Source organism: Dendropsophus ebraccatus, chromosome 11 (genome assembly GCF_027789765.1).
Source record: "Dendropsophus ebraccatus isolate aDenEbr1 chromosome 11, aDenEbr1.pat, whole genome shotgun sequence".
NCBI lineage: Eukaryota > Metazoa > Chordata > Amphibia > Anura > Hylidae > Dendropsophus > Dendropsophus ebraccatus.
In genome coordinates this window covers 15,225,149-15,249,495 of record NC_091464.1, presented here as the reverse complement: position 1 = coordinate 15,249,495, position 24,347 = coordinate 15,225,149, and the positions used below count along the sequence as shown (strand labels likewise).

The 24,347-nt window shown below is 41.7% G+C and overlaps 1 protein-coding gene across 1 annotated transcript in view; it reads left to right on the top strand.

Moving 5' to 3' along the window:
- Nucleotides 1–6,627, top strand: part of EFHC2 (EF-hand domain containing 2) — a 55,506-nt gene extending 48,879 nt beyond the window's left edge. The window contains exons 14-15 of the mRNA XM_069944573.1: nt 1,125–1,224; nt 6,387–6,627. Of these exons, the coding sequence (XP_069800674.1) occupies nt 1,125–1,224; nt 6,387–6,482 (196 nt within the window). The 3' untranslated portion in view covers nt 6,483–6,627. The remainder of the gene's footprint in view (nt 1–1,124; nt 1,225–6,386) is intronic.
- Nucleotides 6,628–24,347: the final 17,720 nt, after the last annotated feature.

Below are 24,347 nucleotides of genomic sequence, written 5' to 3'. Positions count from 1 at the left end.
GAGCGGCGGCAGCAGACCGCCACTATCTCCTATGGGCTGATTGGACGATCTAAAGATTGCCTGGGCAACCGCCCCGCCCCCCCCCCCTCCCCTCAGAGATTACACTGTGTAATAGGGGCTTAAGTATTTAGTGAGTAGTGAAGACATCTAACAGGCACAAGATGGTTCTTTGCCTGTTATTTATTGCAGTTCCGGACCATCGTACATTTTATAAACCACATTGTTCTGTTTGTGGGTGGGAAAGGTCATAATATTAACCTAATTCTATACCCACAGTATATTTAGGCCGGGTTAACACTGCGTTTTTGCAATCCGTTTAACCTATACGTTTTATGGCAAAACGGATGCAATTGTGTGCCATCCGTTTGGATCCGTTCTTCCATTGACTTCCATTATGGAAAAAAAAAAATGGATCGAAACAGAAGCGTTTTTTTTTTTAACTGACACAAAAATAGTGTTGACTATGTTTTTCTGCCTGTTAAAAGTAACCAAGTAAAAACGGATACGCTGGACGGATTGAAAAAACGCAGCCTTAGTTGGCCTGTTTTTCTATGTACAGCAAAATATAGTCGTCCCATTTCTTTAAAATATCTATGAACTGAAAGCTTTCTGCAAATATAACAATAAAAATCTCTGCTTAACACTCATATATAGTAATATTCACATAATTATCCAAACGTATTATGTAGACATCCGTTGGAAAGGTGTTGGTAGCCAAATGGCTCTCTTGTTATAGAAAGGCATGGGATATTAAACATGGGTCAATAGGCTACAGACAAGAAGTGATGATAGAAGGAAAACAGTACAAAGCCACACCAGACTCCCAACAGTGTAACAAACTCGCCATGTCAACAAATGTAACTGAATGTGTGTAGTAAGCAACAACTGCTCGCTGCTCACATGTGTTTCTAGTTTGGGAGGTTTTTGGGATTGGTACTAAATCAGATAACAAAAAAAAAAAAAAAAAAAAAAGGTTATGAAACTGCAAGCCTGGCCTTCCTAGTACTCATTGGGCTCCATGCTGGCTAGGAGCCAATGTCCACAGTCAAACCTTTACTTACACGCGGCTGCAATTGTCTCACTGGAGTCCTGTTCATGTAATATCTCCTGCTTACTCCTTCCAGACATAAAGAAAATGATGGACAAATAAATTACGTGAAACTGGTGTCTGGCCTCAACTGGAGAGAAAACCCGAACCCAGCACGGCAGACCACACCACTAAAGGTAACCTGAATAGGCCTCTTCTGTAAATCTATGACACTAATTAGTTAGTAGTGTATATGGTGTTTTTGCCTTCTGCTATATACAGAACTAAACAACATAATATGTCATATAATTTTCTTTAAAAAACAAACAAAAATATTGGTTCACTCTACGCCAAGGAGCATTTTCGAGAAGTGGGGAGGGGACGGATCTAAGTAACGGTCATCGCCTACGGGGGAAACACGCCAATACACAATGTCCAGAAGTTCACCGTGTCTTCACAATATCAGATATACTGTGCAGCTATTTGACATCGCATGCAAGAGTTCTTCTTGTCCACACGTGATGACCGTGACTTAGCCCCTCCCACCCATGTCTCAGAAGGCTTACGTGGGTTCTTAAAGTGAGTGCCGTATTCGGCTCGCCAAACTTCCCCTTTAATTGCACATTTATGGATGGTTAAGTAGTATCAGCAACGTTCTCTGCAAGCTCAGACATAACAAACCTAGCAATAGTACATAAAGCAAGCCGCCACCAAAGTGAGAGCTAGCCCACAAGCTCAAAACCCAATTGACACTAAATCATAACTTGAGCAAGCTATGGTAATAAATTGCCGCAATAATTTGTTATAATTTTACAGTGTGTGAACATAACCCTAAAGGGTTTTTCTGATCTTGTCTCTTATCCACAGGATAGGGGACAAGTATGAGATCGCTGGGGCGTCTGACCTCTATGCCCCCTGGGGATCGCTAAATCGGAACCGTGGCTCCTTTTTTATGAATGGAGCTGCTGGTTGGCGTCTGACCTATAGCTCCATTCATTCTCTGTGGAGCTGCCATAAAGAGCCTAGTGCTGTACTCGGCTGTCTCCGGCGGCTCCATAAAAAATGAATTTAGCTGTGGGTCATGTGCCAACCCGCGACTCCATTCATAACGAAGAGAACCCCAGGTGGGCATTGAGGTCGGACCACGAGCCCCTGTAAATAGGGGACAAGTAGGTTTTAAATTGGGAAACCCTTTCAAGGAGTATACCAATCCCAAACATTTATGACAAATATATAGAATATACAAGCTGACAAGCAGGGAACAGCCCACTTATCGGCAGATCGGCGCTAAAATATTATTACTGTCAGCTGCACATCTCCCTGGAGATAGCTATATTTTTACATGGCTGCACAAACGATGTAGTGATCATTTGTGCTGCTGATCGGTGCTCGTTTGCACCCGTGGAGGGCACGTGTAAGAGGACCTTAAGCTATAGATGTTCATGAAAATGGCCTAATAGCATTGCACTGCTAGCCCACTTATTTATGCTTGAAACTCTGCTGGACTGTATTCAAAATCCTGGGGACCTCCGGCCACTACAACCAGGCTGTATGGGCCTGTAGAGATAGGTGGGACCTGGATCTATGAGACATTAATCCTATATCCTGTAGATGGTAATGCCCCTTTAAATCAGATATTAGCAACTAGAATAGAATACAATTGATATTGTTCAGAGATCACAAAGAATGTAGCACTGTTACATTGTTTATGCCATCAGTAGAACATATGTTTACATGCTCACAATTAATTTACAATAAAAGATACAGTCAGATTCCTTCACTGCAACATTCTGATGGTCCAGCAAATGTTTCTGGCACAGAACTGAAACCTAATCCGAAATCCCATAGACCAGAAGCGAAAAGCTAACCATGCAAGAAGAGCTGGAGCCTCTTTCACAGGGCCTATCATCCAGGGATTGGGAGTCTTGAACTCCTGGCACTGACCTTGGATAGGGTGCAAATACCATTGAGGAAAGGGAGCAAAGTACAACAACAGATAGCAATGTGAACCCAACAAACGTTATTACTAGAGATGAGCGAACCTGGAGCATGCTCGAGTCCATCCGAACCCGAACTTTCGGCATTTGATTAGCGGTGGCTGCTGAAGTTGGATAAAGCGCTAAGGCTATGTGGAAAACATGTATAAAGTCATTGGCTGTATCCATGTTTTCCAGACAACCTTAGGGCTTTATCCAAGTTATTACTTTATTATAGCAACCCAGCACTGAAGTAACCCCCGCCGCCAGTCCAGTGTTCACACAGTCAGGATCAACACTAAACAAATAATCCATGGCAGTGGAGTAGCTACCTGGAGGCAGACCACCCAACTGCTATGGGGCCCCCTGGCAGAGAGTGGCCTGCCTCCATGGTACTAGCCACAGCGCTGACAGTTCACCCCCCTCCCCCCAGCAGCATCTTAGGGAGGCTGGCACTTCTGACCAGACCCCCGCCCCCCTGAACGGTGGTCACAGACCACCCCTCTCTCCCCGGGACAGCGACATGAGAGAGCCCCTTTGAGCGCTGTCCCGGGGGTGGGGGGTTCTGTGAGTGCTGTCTGGGAGAAGGAGGGGAGACAAGCCTTGTAGACCTTGTAACCCTTGACCCTTGTAACTCCCACTGTTTTTGTGAAATTTTATTTTTTTAAATATGCAAATTGGTGGGACTTGACAAAGGTCAAAAGAGCGGCGCTGATAAGAGAAGGTAAGGGGGTTCTGGGAATACTGGGAATAGAATACTTTAAAAACTTTAAATGTTTTCCAATTTCTCATGATTTGGGATCAGAACAGAGATTTTCCATTTCAAGGCAGAACTACTCATAACTCATGGTTTATTTTTACATTCTAGATAAATCTGAACAAACCAGGTCATAATTTACCCATACTTTTTCATACTTTTTTTATCCATATTTTTACTACTATTACTAATACTACGTTCACTAATTTACCCCTACTTTTGCTACTATACTTTTACTACTACTACTTTTACTAATTTACACATACTTTTACTACTTTTTTTACCCATACATTTACTACTATTACTACTACTACTTTTACTAATTTACCCATACTTTTCATACTTTTTTTTACCCATACTTTTACTACTATACTACAATTACTTTTACTAATTTACCCATACTTTTCATTCTCTTTTACCCACTTTTACTATTACTACTACTACTACTACTGCTTTTTACAGATCATCATCTCTTTGTAATATAAGGAGCCTGTCAGACATTCATTTCTTTTTTTTTCCTTCTGGATAATATGACGGCATGCTAAGTTATTCTGACCTGACAGAAGTGTGAACAGAGCCTCGAATTATCAGTTGCAGCAAATTTGATCACTAGTGATGTGATGGAAATACACAGTCCAAGAGGGGCAAGGAATGAATGTAACTTGTTCTCTTCTATTCTCGGGACACAATTGTGACAATTGATATCAGAAGTTTTGGGATTCTCTAAGCTATATTTGGCACAAACATAAGATCAAGTATGAAACGAAATTTCAGTGCTCTAAAATCATGCAGTATAAATATATTTTGCTGTGACTTAAAATACACGACTGCGCTCTGGTTCATTATATCTGGCAGATACATCATCTCTTTACTAGTGACATCATTTAAACCATTTATATTTCACAGCTCTCCTTGGCAGCTGACATCTTTATTACTCCAACACTGTTACTATTGTGTCTTATGCATCAAATCTCTGTAGCCACCACTAGTGGTTCCTTAAAGGGAACCAGTCAGTACGATTGTGCTCATATGGTTCCCATTTGTACAGTAAAGATCTACTGTGCAGCTCCCGAGGCCACCAGCCGCAGCTAAGGGGAAAAAGGAGTTTTATTCCGGTCCACCAGGCCGGGAGAGGGTCCGGCCTCTCCTAGACTCGCGCACCACAATGAAACTTTTTTCCTCCTTATGTAAAGCTACCGCCTTGGCTGCGGCTGGTGGCCTCGGGGAGCTGAACAGTAGATCTATACAGCTGTGGATAATAGCTATATTCCAGTACCATTGTACTTCACCACTATCTGTATCAGTATACCGTACGATAATGACATATTGTATGTAATATAGTCTTTTTTGTGTCACACTTTCAGATTACTAGTCCCGAAAAGGACTTTTGGGTGTTTGTTAGCTAGTCACCTACCTAACTGTTATAGTGATATTGTCCCCCCCTTCTCAGCACTATTCTTAAGCTTATATTCTGGACTTCTTAGTGGTCTCTCCCTCCAAAATGCATGTTATTGTTGGTGGACAGTACCGTATGGATGGGGCTTCACAGCCATCGTGCCCCATATGCCAGCCTAGGCCCCCGCACCCTCTGATATGGACAATACTGAGGAAGCAGGGTCTATTCCTCTAGGTTGGCCCATTCCAATGACTCTGCCGAGGAGGTGGGGCCTAACTGGCTATGAAACTACACAGGGGTGGGGCCTATGGCACCGACTTAGGCAGGAATATGGGGTATGATGCCATGAAGCCCCTCCCATATGGCACTGTCAACCAACAATAACATGCATTTTTGAGAAAAGAGACCACCAAGAAATCTGTTATACCATAAGAAATGAAATGTCCAGAATATAAGCTTAAGAATGGTGCTAAAAACTTCTTATATGGAAGGGGGGGGACAATATCATTTTAAAGCTACACTACCTCTGTCCCTGCTCCAGTATCTCTCCCTCTCAGCTAAAGAACACAAGTGTATTGAGCATCAGGTGACCTGGGTCTATATACACTCAGGTCACCTGATACAGCCGGCCAATCACTGCTAGACCAGCATCCAACATGGCTGCAGCATAGCAGGATACGCCAGCCTCTTCCCTGCATGTCACCAAATGTTATGAGTATTGAGTACTTTTGAGCACCCCAATACCGGAGAGAATAGTGTACTTTTTTTTAAATAAATATTTATCATTTTCATATTCAAATCAAAATAGTTAATGAACAATCCACCTTACAATCTAATAAAAAAGAAATTCATCCTCCCCCCCCCCCCTGTCAAACCAACCAGAAGTTATGTTTCTATTCTGGTTCCGATAGCAAAAACAATATACAATTTTTTGGTATTACTACCACCTTGTGTGGTTAAACCTGCAAGGTGCCCAACCCAACTTCTAAATTCTAAAAATCGAGAATAGTGTACTTGAACGATAGTATACTCGCTCATCTCTAGTGGAGGGCAATAACATTTTATTTTTCCAACCACTCTTCCTTTTTTTACCTAAAAAACTGTAGGAAATATAGATAATAAAGAGGAAGTAAACTTGTCTACACACTCCATTGCTGGTCATGATGAAATGTTCTAATAAATTCATCGTTTCTGCCAGATCATTTACATACTTTATCAATTTCTTTTCAGTTTGACGCCGATTGGAGTGGACAGGAGACAGCCAATGCAGTGAAGACCGTGAACTACCTTTTCCTTCTGGAGGATTTGTTCGGGGCACAAGAATAGAACGTTATTGTATTGTTTGATTTGTAATGTCTACATTTCTGTGTTCCATGTGCTCCGTGTGATAAAGAAGGAAACATGTACGGGTGTTTGCTGCGGACTCTGTGCAGGGCTGCTAAAGAAGGAAATAAAATGGCATGATATCCAGGCTTCTCTACGTCTCTGTTGTTTGACTCTGACTGATAACATCAAAGATTGTGACCTTGTCCAAGTCCATTAATATGAACATGCACTAATGTTGTTTTGCATATTTTCAAAACATTTTAGATCTAATTGGATTCTCCTGACAACCCCAGGGCAAATTTCCCATTTGTACTCTGTATATGAATCCAAGACATAACAATATTTACTGCGTAGATTGGGTATTCATTCACTTTTTTTTATTTGCTTTTAACATTTTTAGAAAACCATCCAATGTTGTAATATCGTATCGACGTTTTACTATTTGGAATTATTTTGCACTTTTTCTTCAGCCAGTGTGCTTTTAGGATTGGGCAAATAGCATCATTCATTTCTCTATGAAGTAGATCTAAACTGTTACAGTATATGAAATGAGGCTGGGTTCACACTGTGTTTTTCCGATCAGTTTTTTTCATCTGTTTTATGCAAAAAATGGATGCATTTGTGTGCATCCGTTTTGATCAGTCTTTCCATTGATTTCCATTATAAATAAATGTATACATCCCCAAAAATGGATCAAAACGCAACGGATCGACAACATTTTTGTGTACACCAAAAACAAAAAATAAAAAAGAAGTTTTTAAAGTGACACTATCACCCCCTTTTTGCATTATGACTTCTCTACACAGGTGCAAAGGGTAAATTTAGCAGTTTTTAATACCTTATTTTATATCATACATCATGGTGCTGTTCAAGTAAAAAGTGATCTTTTATCATCTGCAGATTGTGCTAAGTAGGCGGGGCTTTGAGGTAGTAGCGCCATTCAGCGCCGCCCACAGTGCCACCGTAGGTGCGGCCCCTCCGTAAGATCACCAACAAATAGCCCCCGCCCCTCTACGCCCATTTGTTTGGGCCGACCTAGAGGGGGTGGGGCCTAGACCTTTTTTGCAGGCTGTTCCAATGGTTGGCAAAGGGGCGGGGCCTATGTGCATGGCAAAGGCAGGGTCACATTTCAGAGGAAACAGGGAAGCGATTAGATCAATGGGGGAGAAGAACAGTACAGTGATGCAGGTCATTTTACCTACAAAATATCACATTTGCACTATTTTATATATATGTATGCAGTACACATCTGTTTTTACCAACGTCTTTTTGTGTGGAAAGCCTTTTAAAGGAGTTATTTAGGATTAGGGAAACAGCTGTTTTCTAGAGGAAAAAAAGATAGCACCACCGTCCTCAAATTGTGTGTGGTATTACAGCGGGAGAAGAGTGGGTGCGGCGGCGGCTCGGAGCACAGGCCGCCGCCGCAGCCCTGACACAATTTCTCCAACCCTGGTCTAGAAGAAGAATGAAGATGAAGAAGGATCCTCTCAGAGTGGACTGGAACTGACTTCCTGAATGACTTTCAGTCCACCTTTACTTATAGACTACAGGGATTTCTCCAATTGGTGGAGGGACATGAGGTAATAATGGCTCAGATTGTGACCTGTAAAAAGGTTTAAAGAGGGGTGGTGACCAGACTGACAGACTCTCATACAGGTGACAGCGTCTGACATGGTGAAACAGCAGAAGATTTGTTAACCTTTGCACAAGCAAGACCCTTCGGTGTATGCTTATAGTCAGTGGATAGAAACACATACATAGAATACATGATACCCCTATATAGTTTGACCACAAAATAAAATACTTATCAATTACCCGACAATAAGGAAGCTACAGCAGCTGTGTAATGGTCCATAAGTGTCCATTTAGATACAATTTCTGCATGGAAGAATATCCACCCTTCCTTACACATGGCATCCCTGCCATATTATGGAAGGCGCTCTACTGTAGGTGCTGCCACCATATTGATTTTTTTTGTTCCTAGTGTGAGATACTTTGAGAACACAATTTGCATGTGTCTGGTTCAAGCATTTGTTTTGTACTTTCTTCTTCGACAGAGAAACCCAGGAAGATTGTATAAAATTTGTCTCCAGTTGATGAAACCCATCTGTAAAGTAAAGGTTCTGTTTTATAACAGTGTGGTGGCTCTGAAGTCATGCCAAATCAGCAACATTGGGAAAATTATAAAGGTTATTTCATGTTTCCCCTGCTGTTATTGCTTATTTATCTAGTATGTATACAGCCCTGATCTTATCGGTGCTAGCGTTTCTTTTCCCGAACACCTCCTAATTTTCCATACATAGCTGGTCCTGTTACTATTTATGGAATAACCAAAGGTGACCTCTCCCATTCCGCTGATCAATCTGAAATCTGCGGCTGTTCTGATTAGACAATAGAACGTAAGCATATTTTATGGAATATATTGACATTTGACTAAAATAGAACCTCAAAATAATCAGGACATAACTACGATTACCAATAGCACCTTGTGTAGTGTCTCACAGAACTCACTGTAAAAGTTTGGGTTCGGTGTTTTGTACGTCTTTGTTATTGACCGAGTTTTATCATGTTTTATCCTGCAGAACACTGTTTTACATTTCACTTATGATATGTAACCAGGCAGTGCTGTGGGGGTGGTTGCCCTATTATGGGCCCTATTAGATAATTTAAATGTGCGCCAATATGCTATATACTTTACTGAGTCTATTACATGACTCAATGATCATTTAGCAAGGGCTGCACGGACATCATTAGCAATGTCTGTGCAGCCCTTGCGCTATACTGAGGGCAGGAGGAGACCGGGAGTGTGGAGAGGTAATGTATAGCAGGCTATTTAATTGTTAGCCGTAGGTCGCGTATGGCTTTTACAAGTAACAATGCGCAGTCAGCAGGTGATGATTTTAGGTCTGGACCTAAAGACACGATCAGTGGATCGACTGGTCATAGCAATAACTAGCTGAATTGGCCTGATTCGGTCGATTATCGCTCCATGTAATTGGAGGAACCTTCTGGAATGTTGGCCTGGTCAATTCTCTTTAGGAGGAAGTTAGGGCGAGAGTTAAGGTCCACGGGGGCCGCAAATGACGTCAAAATAATGATCATGTCAATTAATTTCAGCCGTCTTTTGCAAACAGCGGATGTTATTTTTTAGTTGTTCACACACAGTTTTTCTTTTTTCACCGTCCTTTCTCAGTTTTTACCATTAAATTCATTGGACTTTTCAAATAAAGACACAGCCAAAGGCCAATTAGTCCACCTGTACTAAAATAATGGACCAACAGCTTGTTATTGCTCTGATGGGCGGCCAATCCTCAAAATAACGGACGTCATTTAAAAAATCATAAATGGACAAGAAAAACATTGTGGGAATATAGCCTTACACATTAGTAGTTGGCACCCTATCAATACTGTAAACCTGGAAAACTCTTTTAGGCTATGATCACACAACATCCTTTTTAGAAAAAATAATGGCAAAAAAACCCCAAAACTCTGGGTCTAGAAATTAATTCCCTGTATTTTGTACAGGCTGGCTACTATAAACTGAAGTGCAGAAAGAAACAACCAAGAAAAAAGTGGATTTTTGGGGGACCTGTTATCATTGGGACAACATTTTCAATACACTCCTCCTCTAAATTATGGTGGTACCAGTTTTAAAGGAGTTTTCCAGGAAAATCTTAAACCTTCCCTACTTCCTCCCTGTACTATATAACAATGAATGATACTTACCCCATACTTACCCCTTACTCATAGTGTAAGTCTATGGCACCCGACTGATTATGCTGACACAGAGCGGGGAGTGGACATGCTGCAACAACATCCTCTCCCCGCTTGTTCTACCGATCCGTACGGGTGTGAACACTCAGACCTGGACCGATCAAAACTTTTGACATGTCTCTATGACATCTAAAAAGGTTTTCTATGATGACAGTGAGACTTCCACATATGGAGAAGGTGGAGGCAGCCCGAAGGACACTTGGAAAACATGGATACAGCCTATGACCTATGGCTGTGTCCAGGCTTTCCACGACTCCGTAAGGTGAGATCCAACTTTTTCATATGCGGGGAGTTAAATGTTGAGAGTTTGCGTTCAGAGAACTTGCCGAATTCGGACACTTTCAAGAAGTTGGCTCAACGCTAATTGTTACCAATTTAGATCCGGCTACTTTCCGAGATATTTACCGCTGTCAACCCATCATAAGACAAACCCCCTGCGCCAACAATGACTGGCAAATGAACAGCTGGTTCACTTAGCAGAAATTCTTGTTCTGATGTGAAGAGAGGATAGATGTATTCTCAGAAATATCAGCCTGCTATGTGAGGTGTCAGTGAGAACTGAAAAGTTGGGTAATAGCGTCTTTACCATGGGATCAGTCAAAGGTTAAGCTGCACTCACACAAATATGTCCCGTCTGACAGTCGTGCTAGACAACACCAGTAAAAATAAAGATGGTTAAAGATAAAATGCTAACAAATAAACATATAACATGTCACGGCACCTGATTTGCTAATGGATTCAGCATTTGTAGACGGACTGTATAGTCTAGAAGCAATGACAGCAATCTGACGAAGTTCTCCCATTAATCACAATGGACTCTAATAAATAAACATGATGGGCAGAATTTACGGGGGAATCTCCTATCTTTAGATAATGCATCTTTAAATTCATGGAGACCACCAATATGATTTGTACTGGGCTCCTAAGGTCCATGATGGTTTAGTTTCCTACATAATTGTGAGAAGCTTCTTAAAAGTTTAAACGTTTATAAGTCTAAATCAACAGTATATGTGATATAAAGTTTTCAATTTACTTTTTCTTTGTTCTTATGCTCTAAAACAAAGCTATACTTACTTGTATCCAGGTCCAGTGTTCTGGAGGCTGCTTTATAACAGCTATACTTACTGTATCCAGGTCCAGTCTCCTGAAGGCAGCTATATAACAGCTATACTTACTGTATCCAGGTCCAGTCTTCTGAATCCTGCTATATAACAGCTATACTTACTGTATCCAGGTCCAGTCTTCTGAAGGCTGCTATATAACAGCTATACTTACTGTATCCAGGTCCAGTCTCCTGAAGGCAGCTATATAACAGCTATACTTACTGTATCCAGGTCCAGTCTTCTGAATCCTGCTATATAACAGCTATACTTACTGTATCCAGGTCCACTCTCCTGAAGGCAACTATATAACAGCTATACGTACTGTATCCAGATCCAGTCTCCTGAAGGCTGCTATATACGAGCTATACTTACTGTATCCAGGACCAGTCTCCTGAAGCCTGCTATTTAACAGCTATACTTACTTGTATCCAGGTCCAGTCGCCTGAATGCAGCTATATAAGAGCTATACTTACTGTATCCAGGTCCAGTTTCCTGAAGGCAGCTCTATAAGAGCTGTACTTACTCTATCCAGGTCCAGTCTCCTGAAGGCAGCTATTAAAACAGCTATACTTCCTGTATCATTGACTGAGACAGGACAGCACGTGGCCAGTGACTGGCTGAGCGGGCTTTCACTCTTGTCACGAACGAAGTCTACTCAGCCGATCACTGGCCGCAACGCTGTCCTGTCTCAGTCAGTGATTTTTCAGGTAAGTGAACTTTTTAAAAGTTTGCTCATCTCTAGTTCTGACCTTCTTGTATGCACCGCTATCACACAGGTTGTTGGCAGGCGCATAGTCGAAACAATAGTCTGAGCTCCTCAGAGTGCAAAGTATTATGGGAAAAAACAGAAGTAGAGAGCCAGAAAATTATACCTCAAGGCAGAACCAAGAAACAATGACGAAACCAGGAACAGGAGCAGAACAGAAAACCTAAAGGGGACATTGCTTTTCCACTCGGTTCAATGTATTTTTCTTCTTGACCAAATAGTTTTGTCCTGAATTTGCCTCTAATGGAAATTAGTTGGTAATTTTTGGCCTTCTTCATGGTTGGTATTCGTGTAGTGTCTGTGGTGCTAGTGCTGAGCTGTAACAAAAGAAGCCGTACAGACGCGCTCCGTCAGGACCTTCTATGTGACTGATAGTATTCCATCTTCATTACCAAATATCAATTTGTTTTGGTAAAATAAATCTTTCCCCACCGAGTCCATCTACATAATTGTAGTATGTGTGAAGATGGAAGCAGCTGCTGTAAACACTCACTCCCTGTCAGGGAGACAATGCAAACAATTTCAAGTGATGATCATTTGTCTTCTGCCTTAACCAAAATCCTATTTCTCGGTCTGAGATGGTGTTTGGCCTATGATGATACAGAAGAGACGGAAATTGTCAGAAAGTAACATTATAATTACAATTTGTTTTATATTATCATACTGCTACATGACATTGTTGGGTTCATATATACATATGTTATTTACAACGTATACACTAACCTTCCTTAGTTATAATAACTAGAGATGAGTGAACTTGCCTATGATTGTATGTAGTGTCCCAGTACAGAAGTCCCAGATTAGTTATGATCTTTACCACGATCGTTTACTCCATCCCTGCAATACACTGGTCCTCCTGAGCTGTCATTCTACTACCAAGGGAGATTCCTACCATGAGGGACATTATGTACTATGGCGGGTAGGATACTAGGGGAGATGCCTATTTTGGGAGACACTAGGGGAGATGTCCAGCATGGGGGGGGCACTATATACTGGGGGGCATAGCAGGGGAGATGCCTAACATATGCTATCTACTGGGCGGACAAACAGGGGATTACCTACAGTGGGATGATGGGGAAGGAGGGTAGCCCGATCAAAAGTTTTCTATGGGGCTCAGTTCTTTGTAGTAACGCCACTGGTGACTAGTCTACTTGCTACCCCTCTCCTGGCCTCACATGCCGGAATAAAACTCCTTTTCCCCCCTATGTAAATCTATGGCTGCAGACGCAGCTGGTAGACTCGGGGAGCTGCAGAGTAGATTTATATGGTGCAGTTGGGGACCATATCAGATTGATTTCCTTCAGGGGCGCAACTACCACCATAGCAGATATATTGGCTGCTACGGGGCCTGCTACATTAGGGGCCTGCTCAGCCCTGCAATGTACCTGGTTAGCCATTCAGGACCTTTGTCCTGAAACTGGCTAACCCAGGATGGTGTCTACTTCATCCGGCTATGGGTCCCAGCCATTTCTAGTTACACCCCTGGTTCCCTTTAACCTTTTTGATTCTTCTTTGTGTTAAAATTAAAGCGACTCTGTACCCACAATCTGACCCCCCCAAAACACTTGTACCTTCGGATAGCTGCTTTTACTCCAAGATCTGTCCTGGGGTCTGTTCGGCAGGTGATGCAGTTATTGTCCTAAAAAACAACTTTTAAACTTGCAGCCCTGTGTCAAACTGCCGTGGCCTAGAGTATCTGTGCCCTAACCTTGCACCACCCCTCCGTCCCTCCTCCCCACCTTCTTCATAATTAGGAATGCCACTGGTAGGATATTTCCTATTTCTCTGCAGTGAACACTGCACAGGTGCCTTAATAATCCAGTCCATGTGCCGTGCTGACACAGGTGATGAATAGGAGACAATCTGTCTGGAGCATTCCTAATGATGAAGAGGGCGGGGAAGAGGGACAGAGAGGTCGTGCCAGCCTAATGCATATACACTCTAGGCCACGGCCATTGCGCACAGGGCTGCCAGTTTAAAAGTTGTTTTTTAGGACAATCACTGCATCACCTGCCGAATGGACCCCAGGACAGATCTTGGATTAAAAGCAGCTATCCGAAGGTACAAGTGGTTTGGGGGGGGGCAGATTGTGGGTACAGAGTCGCTTTAAATCTGGTAACAAACCGGACAATATTGCAAAACAGGACTGATAAAACGAGGCTATGTTCACGAATCATACAGTGCCCAGTATTTTCAGCCAGTTTTTTTTTCAGCCCATTTTCCGTGATCTACAATTCCCGCCTTCCTGGTGTCGTTCAGATAGATTAGGGTGCACAATAAACCAAATGTTCAGCACTATTACCTTAAAATTGGCAAATCATAAGGAAAAATACAGCCAAATAAAATCTGCCTCTCACATAGTACATGTTTACAAAATTACCCTGGTAATTGGTCCCATACACTGAAGATATTCCCTCCATCTCGTACCCTATTATTTCTTTCCTATGAGTCTGTTGGCAGAAATGAAAATGATTGATCCAGATTTTATGTACATATTACACGAAAACACCCGACTTTATGCTCTATCCAGCGCTTATCATTTGATTACTCTCCAAAAGTCACAATGTTCTCACATCTCCGGCTCCTGCCAGGACAAGCAAGGATTTTTCTTCTTCCAGCTGAACTAGTTTATTTCCCCAGACTCCTGATGCTATATAGAAGATTGTGATAGATTTATGATACACTGGATGGCATCTCTGGGCTGGATCTCCGGACTAATGACTTCAACTCCTCGCTTTGTGGTTAATTTACAGGACTTATTGAAGCATTTCAGAATACACTTTTCAAACATTATCTACTTTTCTGTATTAGACAAACTTTTAGGGTGAGTTCACCCGTAACTGATCCGCAGCGGATTTCACGCTGTGAATTTGCAGCAAAATCCGCTGTGAATCCCTTAACTGTCATTCTAAATAGGATTACATACTTGTAGTGGAATTTTCATCCCGCCGCAAGTATGTAAACTTCGGCCCCCTTAACCCACAGCGGCACGGTGCATACATTACCGGTCCACACTTCGGCTTGCTGCAGGGGCTCCCGGCATTCTGACGTCCCGCTCAGCCAATCAGTTCGCTGCCTTGCCACACGCCCTGATTGGCTAAGCGGGACATCAGGATTCCGGGAGCCCCTGGGGCAAGCCAGAGAGCGGACCAGTAAGGGGGTTGGCGCTTACATACTTGCAGCGGGATGAAAATTCCACTGCGAGTATGTAATGCTATACAGAATGGCAGTGAAGGGATTCGCAGCGGATTTTGCTGCAAACTCAGAACATGAAATTACATGTGAACCCACCCTTAAGGTGTAGTAATTCTGTGGTTCCCAAAAGATGTATTATACAATATACACACGTGCACATGATCTTAGCAAAATACATGTGTATTGTCCACTTAACCCCTAGACGACCAAGGACGTACCAGTGTGATTGCGGGGGTCATGATAGCTGTATCAGACCGCCGGATGTCTCTTACCTGCCTCCGTGCGGTCCGATCGGCTTTCTGCTCATTGAGTCTGCCACAGGCAGACTCAATGAGCAGAACGCCTATTACACTGATCACTGCTATGCCTAAAATAAATAAACATATAATATACCGTAGTGTGCGTAATTGTCCAATCTATTAAAATATAACAAGCGTCATCACTAACGGTGAACGCCGTAAACAAAAAGAGGGAAAAAAGTGCCAGGATTACAGATTTTTTGTTACAGTATATATAGAAAAAATTTATAAAAAGTGATCAAAACGTCCGATCTTCACAAACACAGTATTAATAAAAACTAGAGATCTGGCGGAAAAAATTACACCCCATACAGCCCCATAGGTGAAAAAATAAAACCATTATAAGCGCCACAATAGGCCCATTTTATGAATAATTAATTGCCAAAAAAAAGGATTTCATAAAAAAATATATATATAAGATAAGAGAATCTGTGTAACCTGCATATGGTTGTGTTCGCTATATAACAGCTATACTTACTGTATCCAGTACATACAACATATGTTATATATCAAATAGATTTAAAATGACCACAAAAGTACAAAGCAATAATATAAAAAAATGGTGTCAGCTTCACTACTATGGCTGTAAAATATGCTCTATCATAGCCTCCAATTCAATGACATAGGTGTGTATGCACATAACCTTATTGCCTGTGATTCTTATCATAACAAGAGGTCTCACAGTGCCCCCTATACTTTTCCTTGTATAATAACCAGGAGTCTATGACTAATTACTACCACAGCATCGGTACTAATTGCACTTACCCATGTTTGCTGTACACCCAGGAACCGTCCCTGCGTACGTTTCGCTACTTAAGCTTCGTCAGGGAACCATTGGAGTCAACGGGACAGGCAGAATTTCCTTGCGTATTCCGTAGTGTGAACATACCCTTAAAAGTTGCAATTTTTTTGAGCAGCACACAGCTTACACAAAATTGTGTGACTTTTGTGCATCAGGATACGGGTATAAAAAGATAATAAATTCCCCTAATGTTTTATCATCCTGACCCTAACAAATGATCAATAATAATCTACAGAACATACGGATAGTCTTCAGACCTTTTCACTTTTTTCCATTTTGTTATGTTTTGGGGCCTTGTGCTGAACTTCAAGTTTTCCCCCATTTGTCTTACTACGAATGTGAAATCTAAATTTTAGAAACCATTACAAATGTATTAAAAGGAGTACAGTGACCTCCATAATTCCTAAAGGGGTTATCCAATTTAAAAATACTTGTCCCCTATCCACAGGATAGGGGACATGTATGAGGTATGAGGTTACCCCCAGGGATCTCTCTAGCGATGGCCTGACACTTTTGTCGGCGCACAACTTGCGGCTTCATTCATGCCGTAAAGAGCCAAGTGCTGTACTTGACTCTCTATAGAGAATGAATGGAGCTGCGGGTCAGGGGCTGACCCATGGCTTGGGTCACCAATAGAGAGACCCCACAATCTCATGCGTGTCCCCTATCCTGTGGTATCTATGGTTTTGGAGGAACAGACAGAACATACATATGAAAGGTACCATGTGTCTCCTTGTCCTAATAGTAATCTAAGATGGTCACCACTTTGCAACCTGAATTGTAGCTGACTGATTCACTTTAAAGAGTACCTGTCATTATAATTAACTTTTCACATGTCATCAGACATGTCATAAGTTATTGATCGCAGCGGGTTTCACTGCTTAGACCTGCTGTGATCAGTAGATATAGCCAGGAAGAGAGTGTGGCGGGCGTGCACTCCATTCCCTGGCCGCTCGCTAATTCTTCACTATCCTCATAAACTATAATGGGGCTAAAGTCACGGGGAGCGGAGTTCACGGCCGTCATGCTCTCTCCCCGGCCGTATCTTTGTATCTCAGTGGGTCTGACATAAATAACATGTCAAAAGTTAGTTATGACAGGTACTCACAACTCGTAATTCACAGCTCTGACACAGTAGAGAAGAGCGCTAAGAAAATATTTCAGCTCTTGTCATTTGTCAACTCTCAGTCATTTAGGATGATGGATCTATTTCAAGCTGTGTTGTTTCATACTTGGTTAGCTGAGGTGACAGAAGTCAGTCATGTTATACGGAATTGTTTCTGGAAAACAACAACAGTCATTACCAAGAAATAATGATAAAACGGCAAGGGAGGTGATATATTACATCTTTGCAATTTACTTCATTTTTTTTTTTTTTACCTGTTTTCTATATAAAATACAATGCTATAAAATCTTGCACTAGTTGTCTCACTTACTGTAAAACTGCAGTTGAGGCTCCAACACTAAGGCTATTCGGTCTTTAGTAACAGTTAAAAAAGACCAAATGCAGGAAGTGATGTCAGTTGTGTCTCTGCTCTACATAGGCTGGCCCAGTGAAGATGAATGCTGATTGGCCAGCGGCTGCACACGCCCCTGTAAACTACAGCAGATGAATACACTAACTGAAACTGCTCTTTCAGTGTTAGAGATAACAGTGTAAAGCTCAAATAGTAAACAGGGAGAGAAAATATATAATTTTGTACAGTATATAGAGAAAATAGAGCTCATAGAGTACTCTGTAGAGGCTGTACAAGCAAATGTAAGCAAAATATTTAATGAAGGCCGATAGAGAAACAGCTTTCACATGAAGGACAAAGGTTAGCAAAATACTGAACTTATCTTCACCAAAATGGATTGCCTCTCCATCTGATTGGCTAGTAAGACTTTCCTCAAACACAAATTGTGCACCGCACTAGAGATGTGCAAACCTATAGGAATATGGTAGTCATTAATGTAATTAGTATAGTAATAGGAGGGGTGGTGAAGAGATGAAGAATTATTTAGATTAGGTCATACTGGCGCCCCGCAAAGTATACTGCATCAGGAAGTTAATTGTGTTGTTTATGGGAGGGTATTTATGGGGGGATATATATATATATATATATATATATATATATATATATATATATATATATGGTTGTTTTTGTTAATGGTGTTCATTTAAAAAAAAAAAAAAAGAGATGTGCAAACCTTGAGCACACTTGAATTTGTCTGAACCCGAGAAAGCAGCATTTGATTGTGGTTTCTCCAGCCAACGGTAATCAAATGCCATTCGATCAGGTTTGGACTAATCCGCATGCTCAAGGTTCGCTTATCACTACACCTCACCACAAACACACAAAAATGGCAGCAGGTTTTTTTTGCACTTTTTTCTCTGTCAGTTTCTCAGTGTCTACTCATTTTAGCGTAAACTAGTAAAGAGTACAGTGGTACCTTGGTTTAAGAGTAACTTGGTTTAAGAGCGTTTTGGTTTAAAAGCTCACAGTTTTTTTTTAATTGTGACTTGGTTTAAGAGCATTGCTTTGGTTTAAGAGCTCTCTGTACTGGGTGGGAGCACAAGTGGGGGAGGGGCATGGTCTGCATAGCGGGGTCTACAGCCCTGTACTGTGACCCAGGAAGTCTCCCTCACCTTCCAAATCATAGAAGATCCACCTCAGGCTGGGGCTTACATCAGGGGACAGGACTGTGGAGGTAATCTCTCCATAGCTGTAACCCCTCTCTCCCCGGACAGAGAGAGCTGCATGTATGTGCCCACGTATTCCCTGCTCATTCCTTCATGCTCCCTGCAGTCTCTGTCAGCCCTTGTGTTTCCCATCCTCTCCATTACTGTACAGTAACTTATAATATCACATATTCTGCTGTTTCTGAATGTTTGTTTCATCTGTTTTACATGTTATTCAGAATAATAAATCATTATTTTTGGGGTGTGGAACCAATTGTCTGCATTTCTATGATTTCTTATGAGAAAATCCGCTTTGGTATAAGAGTGGATTTGGATTACAAGCGCGCTTCCTGAACGAATTATGCTTCTAATCCAAGGCACCACTGTATGTGTATATATATATATATATATATATATATATATATATATATATGTAGACGTTATATCTTTTCTCGGTGTTTATACTGCCCTATAGAAGTCTTTGGGTGGAAAAACTCCGACATTTCTTGGGGAAAAAAAAGCTGCAATTTTGCAAAAATGTAAGGGGTCTGAAATTCGTCAGAATGCCCCCCAAATTTTTTAAGCCAAAAACATCACATGGGTATTGTGAGTCATATTTTGCTTTTGACCCTCAGCTAACATCTTTTTTTTTTTTTTTTTTTTAGCAAAAAAGAAAGCCATGTGCCAATTTTGGCATTCTTATTTATATATTTTTTTTAAACACCTAGTCGGAGTCCAGCTTAATGGTTATTTTTTCTTTTATTTCTGTTAATGGTTGTTAACACTTAGAGGTGGCAGATTCACACATGGCAGATGAAAATTGGCTAATGTTGAGCGGCATCGGGACGCTAGATAGAAAGTCAATGCTTGACCGCGCACCTCATGCTGCTTGGTATACATGAATCCACTGCATCCACTGATTGGCTGAGCGTAGCTAATGAAGAAGATAGAAGAGAGGTAGGTGTAGTTCTCCGACCCCTAACAGACCATAGTCTGGCCTCCCAGGGGGTTAACCCTTCGCTCTGCCAAGCAGGGGGCACCTGGTAAAATGCTCAAGTCTCCCATTGTTTTCAATGGGGCTCTTTACTCAAGTCGAGTGCTCGAACATTGAAAAATGTTCAACTTGAGTAACAAGCACTCGAGCATTTTAGTTCTTGCTGAACTCAAGAAGTGGATATACCCTATTTAACCAAAAATAAGTCCTAACCTGAAAATATGTCATAGTGGGATATTGCAGGGTTGGAGTAAACCTTAAAGGGGTTGTTCACCAAAGATGGTTTTCTTTCAATTCAAATGTTGCTAGAAAGTGCCAGAAGTTAGTAATTTACTTCTATTAAAAAAAGCTCAATTCTTGCAGTACTTATCAGCTGCTGTATGCCCTGCAGGAAGTGGTGTATTCATTCCAGTCTGACACAGCTCTCTCTGCTGCCACCTCTGTCCATGTCAGGAACTGTCCAGAGCAGGAGAGGTTTTCTATTGGGATTTTCTCCTGCTCAGGACAGTTCCTGACATGGACAGAGGTGGCAGCAGAGAGCACTGTGTCAGACTGGGAAGAATACACCACTTCCTGCAGGACATAAAGCAGCTGATAAATATGGGATGACTAGAGAAGTAAATTACAAAGATCTGGCACTTTCTGGCATCAGTTGATTTGAAAGAAGATGTTTTTGTGAACTACCCTTTAAATATAACAATTCCAATAGAGAATAAAGAACGTGGCACTCACCCCTTCTTTGAAGTCTTCAGTATCAAACTTTATTAGCGAGTGGAAAAATACATGTAGGCCGACAGACAACACAAGAGGACGCCAAGCGGAGCAGCTACAGCTGTTTCTTGCCTATACGGCACTTCATCACGGCTGCGTAATAACGTCATGCTGCGTCCATGCATATAAATAGTACAACCTACTTAATTTGCATAAACGTGAAATGTAGTTCAAACATAATTAAAAATAAATCATAGGAAGGCACTAAATTCATTTTTTTCGTTAGTGCCTTCCTATGATTTGTTTTTAATTACGTTTTAACTACATTTCACGTTTATGCTAATTAAGTAGGTTGTACTTTTTATATGCATGGACGCAGCATGACGTTATTACGCAGCCGTGATGAAGTGCCGTATAGGCAAGAAACAGCTGTAGCTGCTCCGCTTGGCGTCCTCTCGTGTTGTCTGTCTGCCTACATGTATTTTTACACTCACTAATAAAGTTTGATACTGAAGACTTCAAAGAAGGGGTGAGTGCCACGTTCTTTATTCTCTATTGGAATTTTTAGTAGATGGACTGTTGCTACCTACGTAGAGCACAAGCCAGAAGTCAGCGTTGATTATATGATACCACCTGGTTCAGATAAGCCACAGTGGAGCCAGGGATCCACGAGCAGTGCCGCACTCACCCGTCTCTCTATTGCTTAGTGTGTATGGAACCCTTTAAATATAAGCTCTACTCTAAAAAGTAAAAGCTACTCCATGGATTACAAGGAAGGAATCCAGCATAATGTGAGATTGTTATTCAAGGAAAAAATAACACCTACCCTGAAAATAACATGACCCTGTCTTATTCTTTAGAAAAACCTGTTAGTGATATAGGATATTGGGGCAACCTTTTCTAGTATCCCTGTGTACCGTACATGTGTGTGCTGATCCAGTAACATGTCAGTGTGCTCACTTTATGTCTTGTACGAGCACCAAATCTTACAAAATCAGAACATGATGGAGATTGCTCATGGAGGGCTCACATGCACCGCTTGCACCGCTATAAAAATGATGTTTATTCCCTTTTATAGAACAGAAGAATCATTAGAAGGGAACCCGTCACTATGTAATCTATCGGCATCATGTTATAGGGCAGGAAGAACTGAGCAGATTGATATAGATCTTTGTGGGAAAAGATTCAGTATAACGTGTAAAATGTTGAGTGAAATCCCTGATGATTCTGTGATAAGGAGTCCAGTGGGCGGAGTCACTCAATGGACTGGACTCTTTAAACTGGAAACATTAGAGATTTTCATCAAAGAATTAGAATTTATTCTGAATCTTTTCCCATAAAGATATACAGTGGTGCCTTGGATTAGGAGCATAATTCGTTCCAGGACGGCGCTTGTAATCCAAATCCACTCTTAAACCAAAGTAAATTTTCCCATAAGAAATCATAGAAATGCAGACAATTGGTTCCACACCCCCAAAATAATGATTTATTATTCTGAATAACATGTCAAACAGATGAAACAAACGTTCAGAAACAGCAGAATATGTGATATTATAAATTACTGTACAGTAATGGAGAGGATGGGAAACACAAGGGCGGACCGAGACTGCAGGAAGCAGGAAGGAATGAGCAGGGCAGATGTGGGCACATACATGCAGCACTCTCTGTCCGGGGAGAGAGGGGTTACAGCTATGGAGAGATTACCTCCACAGTCCTGTCCTCTGATGTAAGCCCCAGCCTGAAGTGGATCTGCTGTGATTTGGAAGGTGAGGGAGACTTCCTGGGTCAGAGTACAGTGCTGCAGACCCCGCTATACAGGCCATGCCCCTCCTCCACTCTGCCTTCCACCCAGTACAGGGAGCTCTTACACCGAAGCAATGCTCTTAAACCAAGTCACAATTTTTAAAAACTGTGTAGCATTTTCATGGTGACGGATTCCCTTTAACTCTGGGAACCTGGCAAACACTTTCTCACTTCTCTTTTCTGATCTATTTCTTTCGTTGGCAAAAATATGGAAGGGAACATCCCCATCATGTGTAAGTGTAAGTGTAATTTACATGAAACGGGAAAACCCCTTCAAGGGATTTTCTGGGCAAAATAGACTGATGAACTACCCACAGTATAACCCATCAGTCACTGTGATACCTGACCCTGGCGCTGATCACCTGCTCGGCACCTGCACTACACAATGAGCGGAGTTTGTCTATGTTCACTATGTAGCAGTGGCGACCTAATCTAGGTCCGAGAGAGGCCATTGTTAGTGTAGGTCCAACCCTCTGAGGGCACCTTCACGTGGTGAGTTGGTACATTCAGTTAGATCAAACTGTTTGCTAAGAACCTTATTTTTTTTTTTTTAATTTTTCAAAAAACTTTTTCAAAAAAAGATTTTCAAAAAATGTTTCAAAAATTTCCTTAAACTAAAATGTTATATGGCACTTGCGCTTTGCTGCAGCGACTTTCTGTTGTTGACCTAATCTATTCACTTGAACAGGAGCTAAACTGCAGTTAAAGGTCGTGATCGCCACACAAACTGCTTCCAGTCTGTTCACTGTGCACTGCCAGGGCCGTCTTCTCACAATCATGGGCCCCTGGGCAGAGCTGTTATCATCCAGTGTCTGGAGTTAGATGCCACCCTAGGGAGTCCTCAAAAACATGAATACAACCAGAGACCATTTTAACATTTTGTAAGACAGTGGCCGTTCCGTGACACGTGTGTGTAGAGTTCACCTGTGTAGTAGAACATCACTGTAAAACAATTGTGTAGAAACATCTGTGTAGTAGAACATCACTTCTTTGGGATTGGAATGGGGCACATTCGGGTGTGCATACGCTCCAATTAGCCATTGCAGACAATGTAAAGTACGAGCGCACAAAATTGACAATGAATAGCAGCAGACATGTCAGTCTTGCTTGGATTCCATAGTATTTAAAGCGATTGGTCGCTGTGATTAAATAACTGCCATTGCTGCAAACCTGCAAAAACAGCTGTTGTTTAATCGAAAAAATACCCTGTACGAATGCAACCATTCTGTGATGCGGTCGTGTCACAGAACGGCCGCTGTCTGTGAAGATCAAGCTGGCCGATATTGCACTACCAGATGGATGAACTTCATTTATTTTGAATAAGTATGTTCCCACGTTCCAATTACCCATTGCAGACAATGTAAAGTCTGTCCGGAGCTGCACTTTACATTGTCTGCTCTGTCAGTCTTGTGCAGCGCTTTTCAATGAATAGTGGCCGCACAAAACTGACAATAGTTTTTTGTGCGGCCACATGGAATCCTGTCTGGACTGTATACAGAGTGTATACACTCTGGCCGGGATTTCACAGAAAACAATGCAATGTATTTTTTCAATAAATAGCGGCCGGTGTTGCAATCTGCAACAACAGCCGTTAGTAATTGAAAAATTACGTTGTGTGAACCCGACCATTGACTGTATCCATGTTTTCCTGGCTGCCCCAGGGTGGCATCCAACTTCTCCTGACACTGGGAGTTGAATTCTAAGTGTTTGAGTTTGGCCGTGAACCACAACCCTTTTTGCCCAACACTAGACAGCA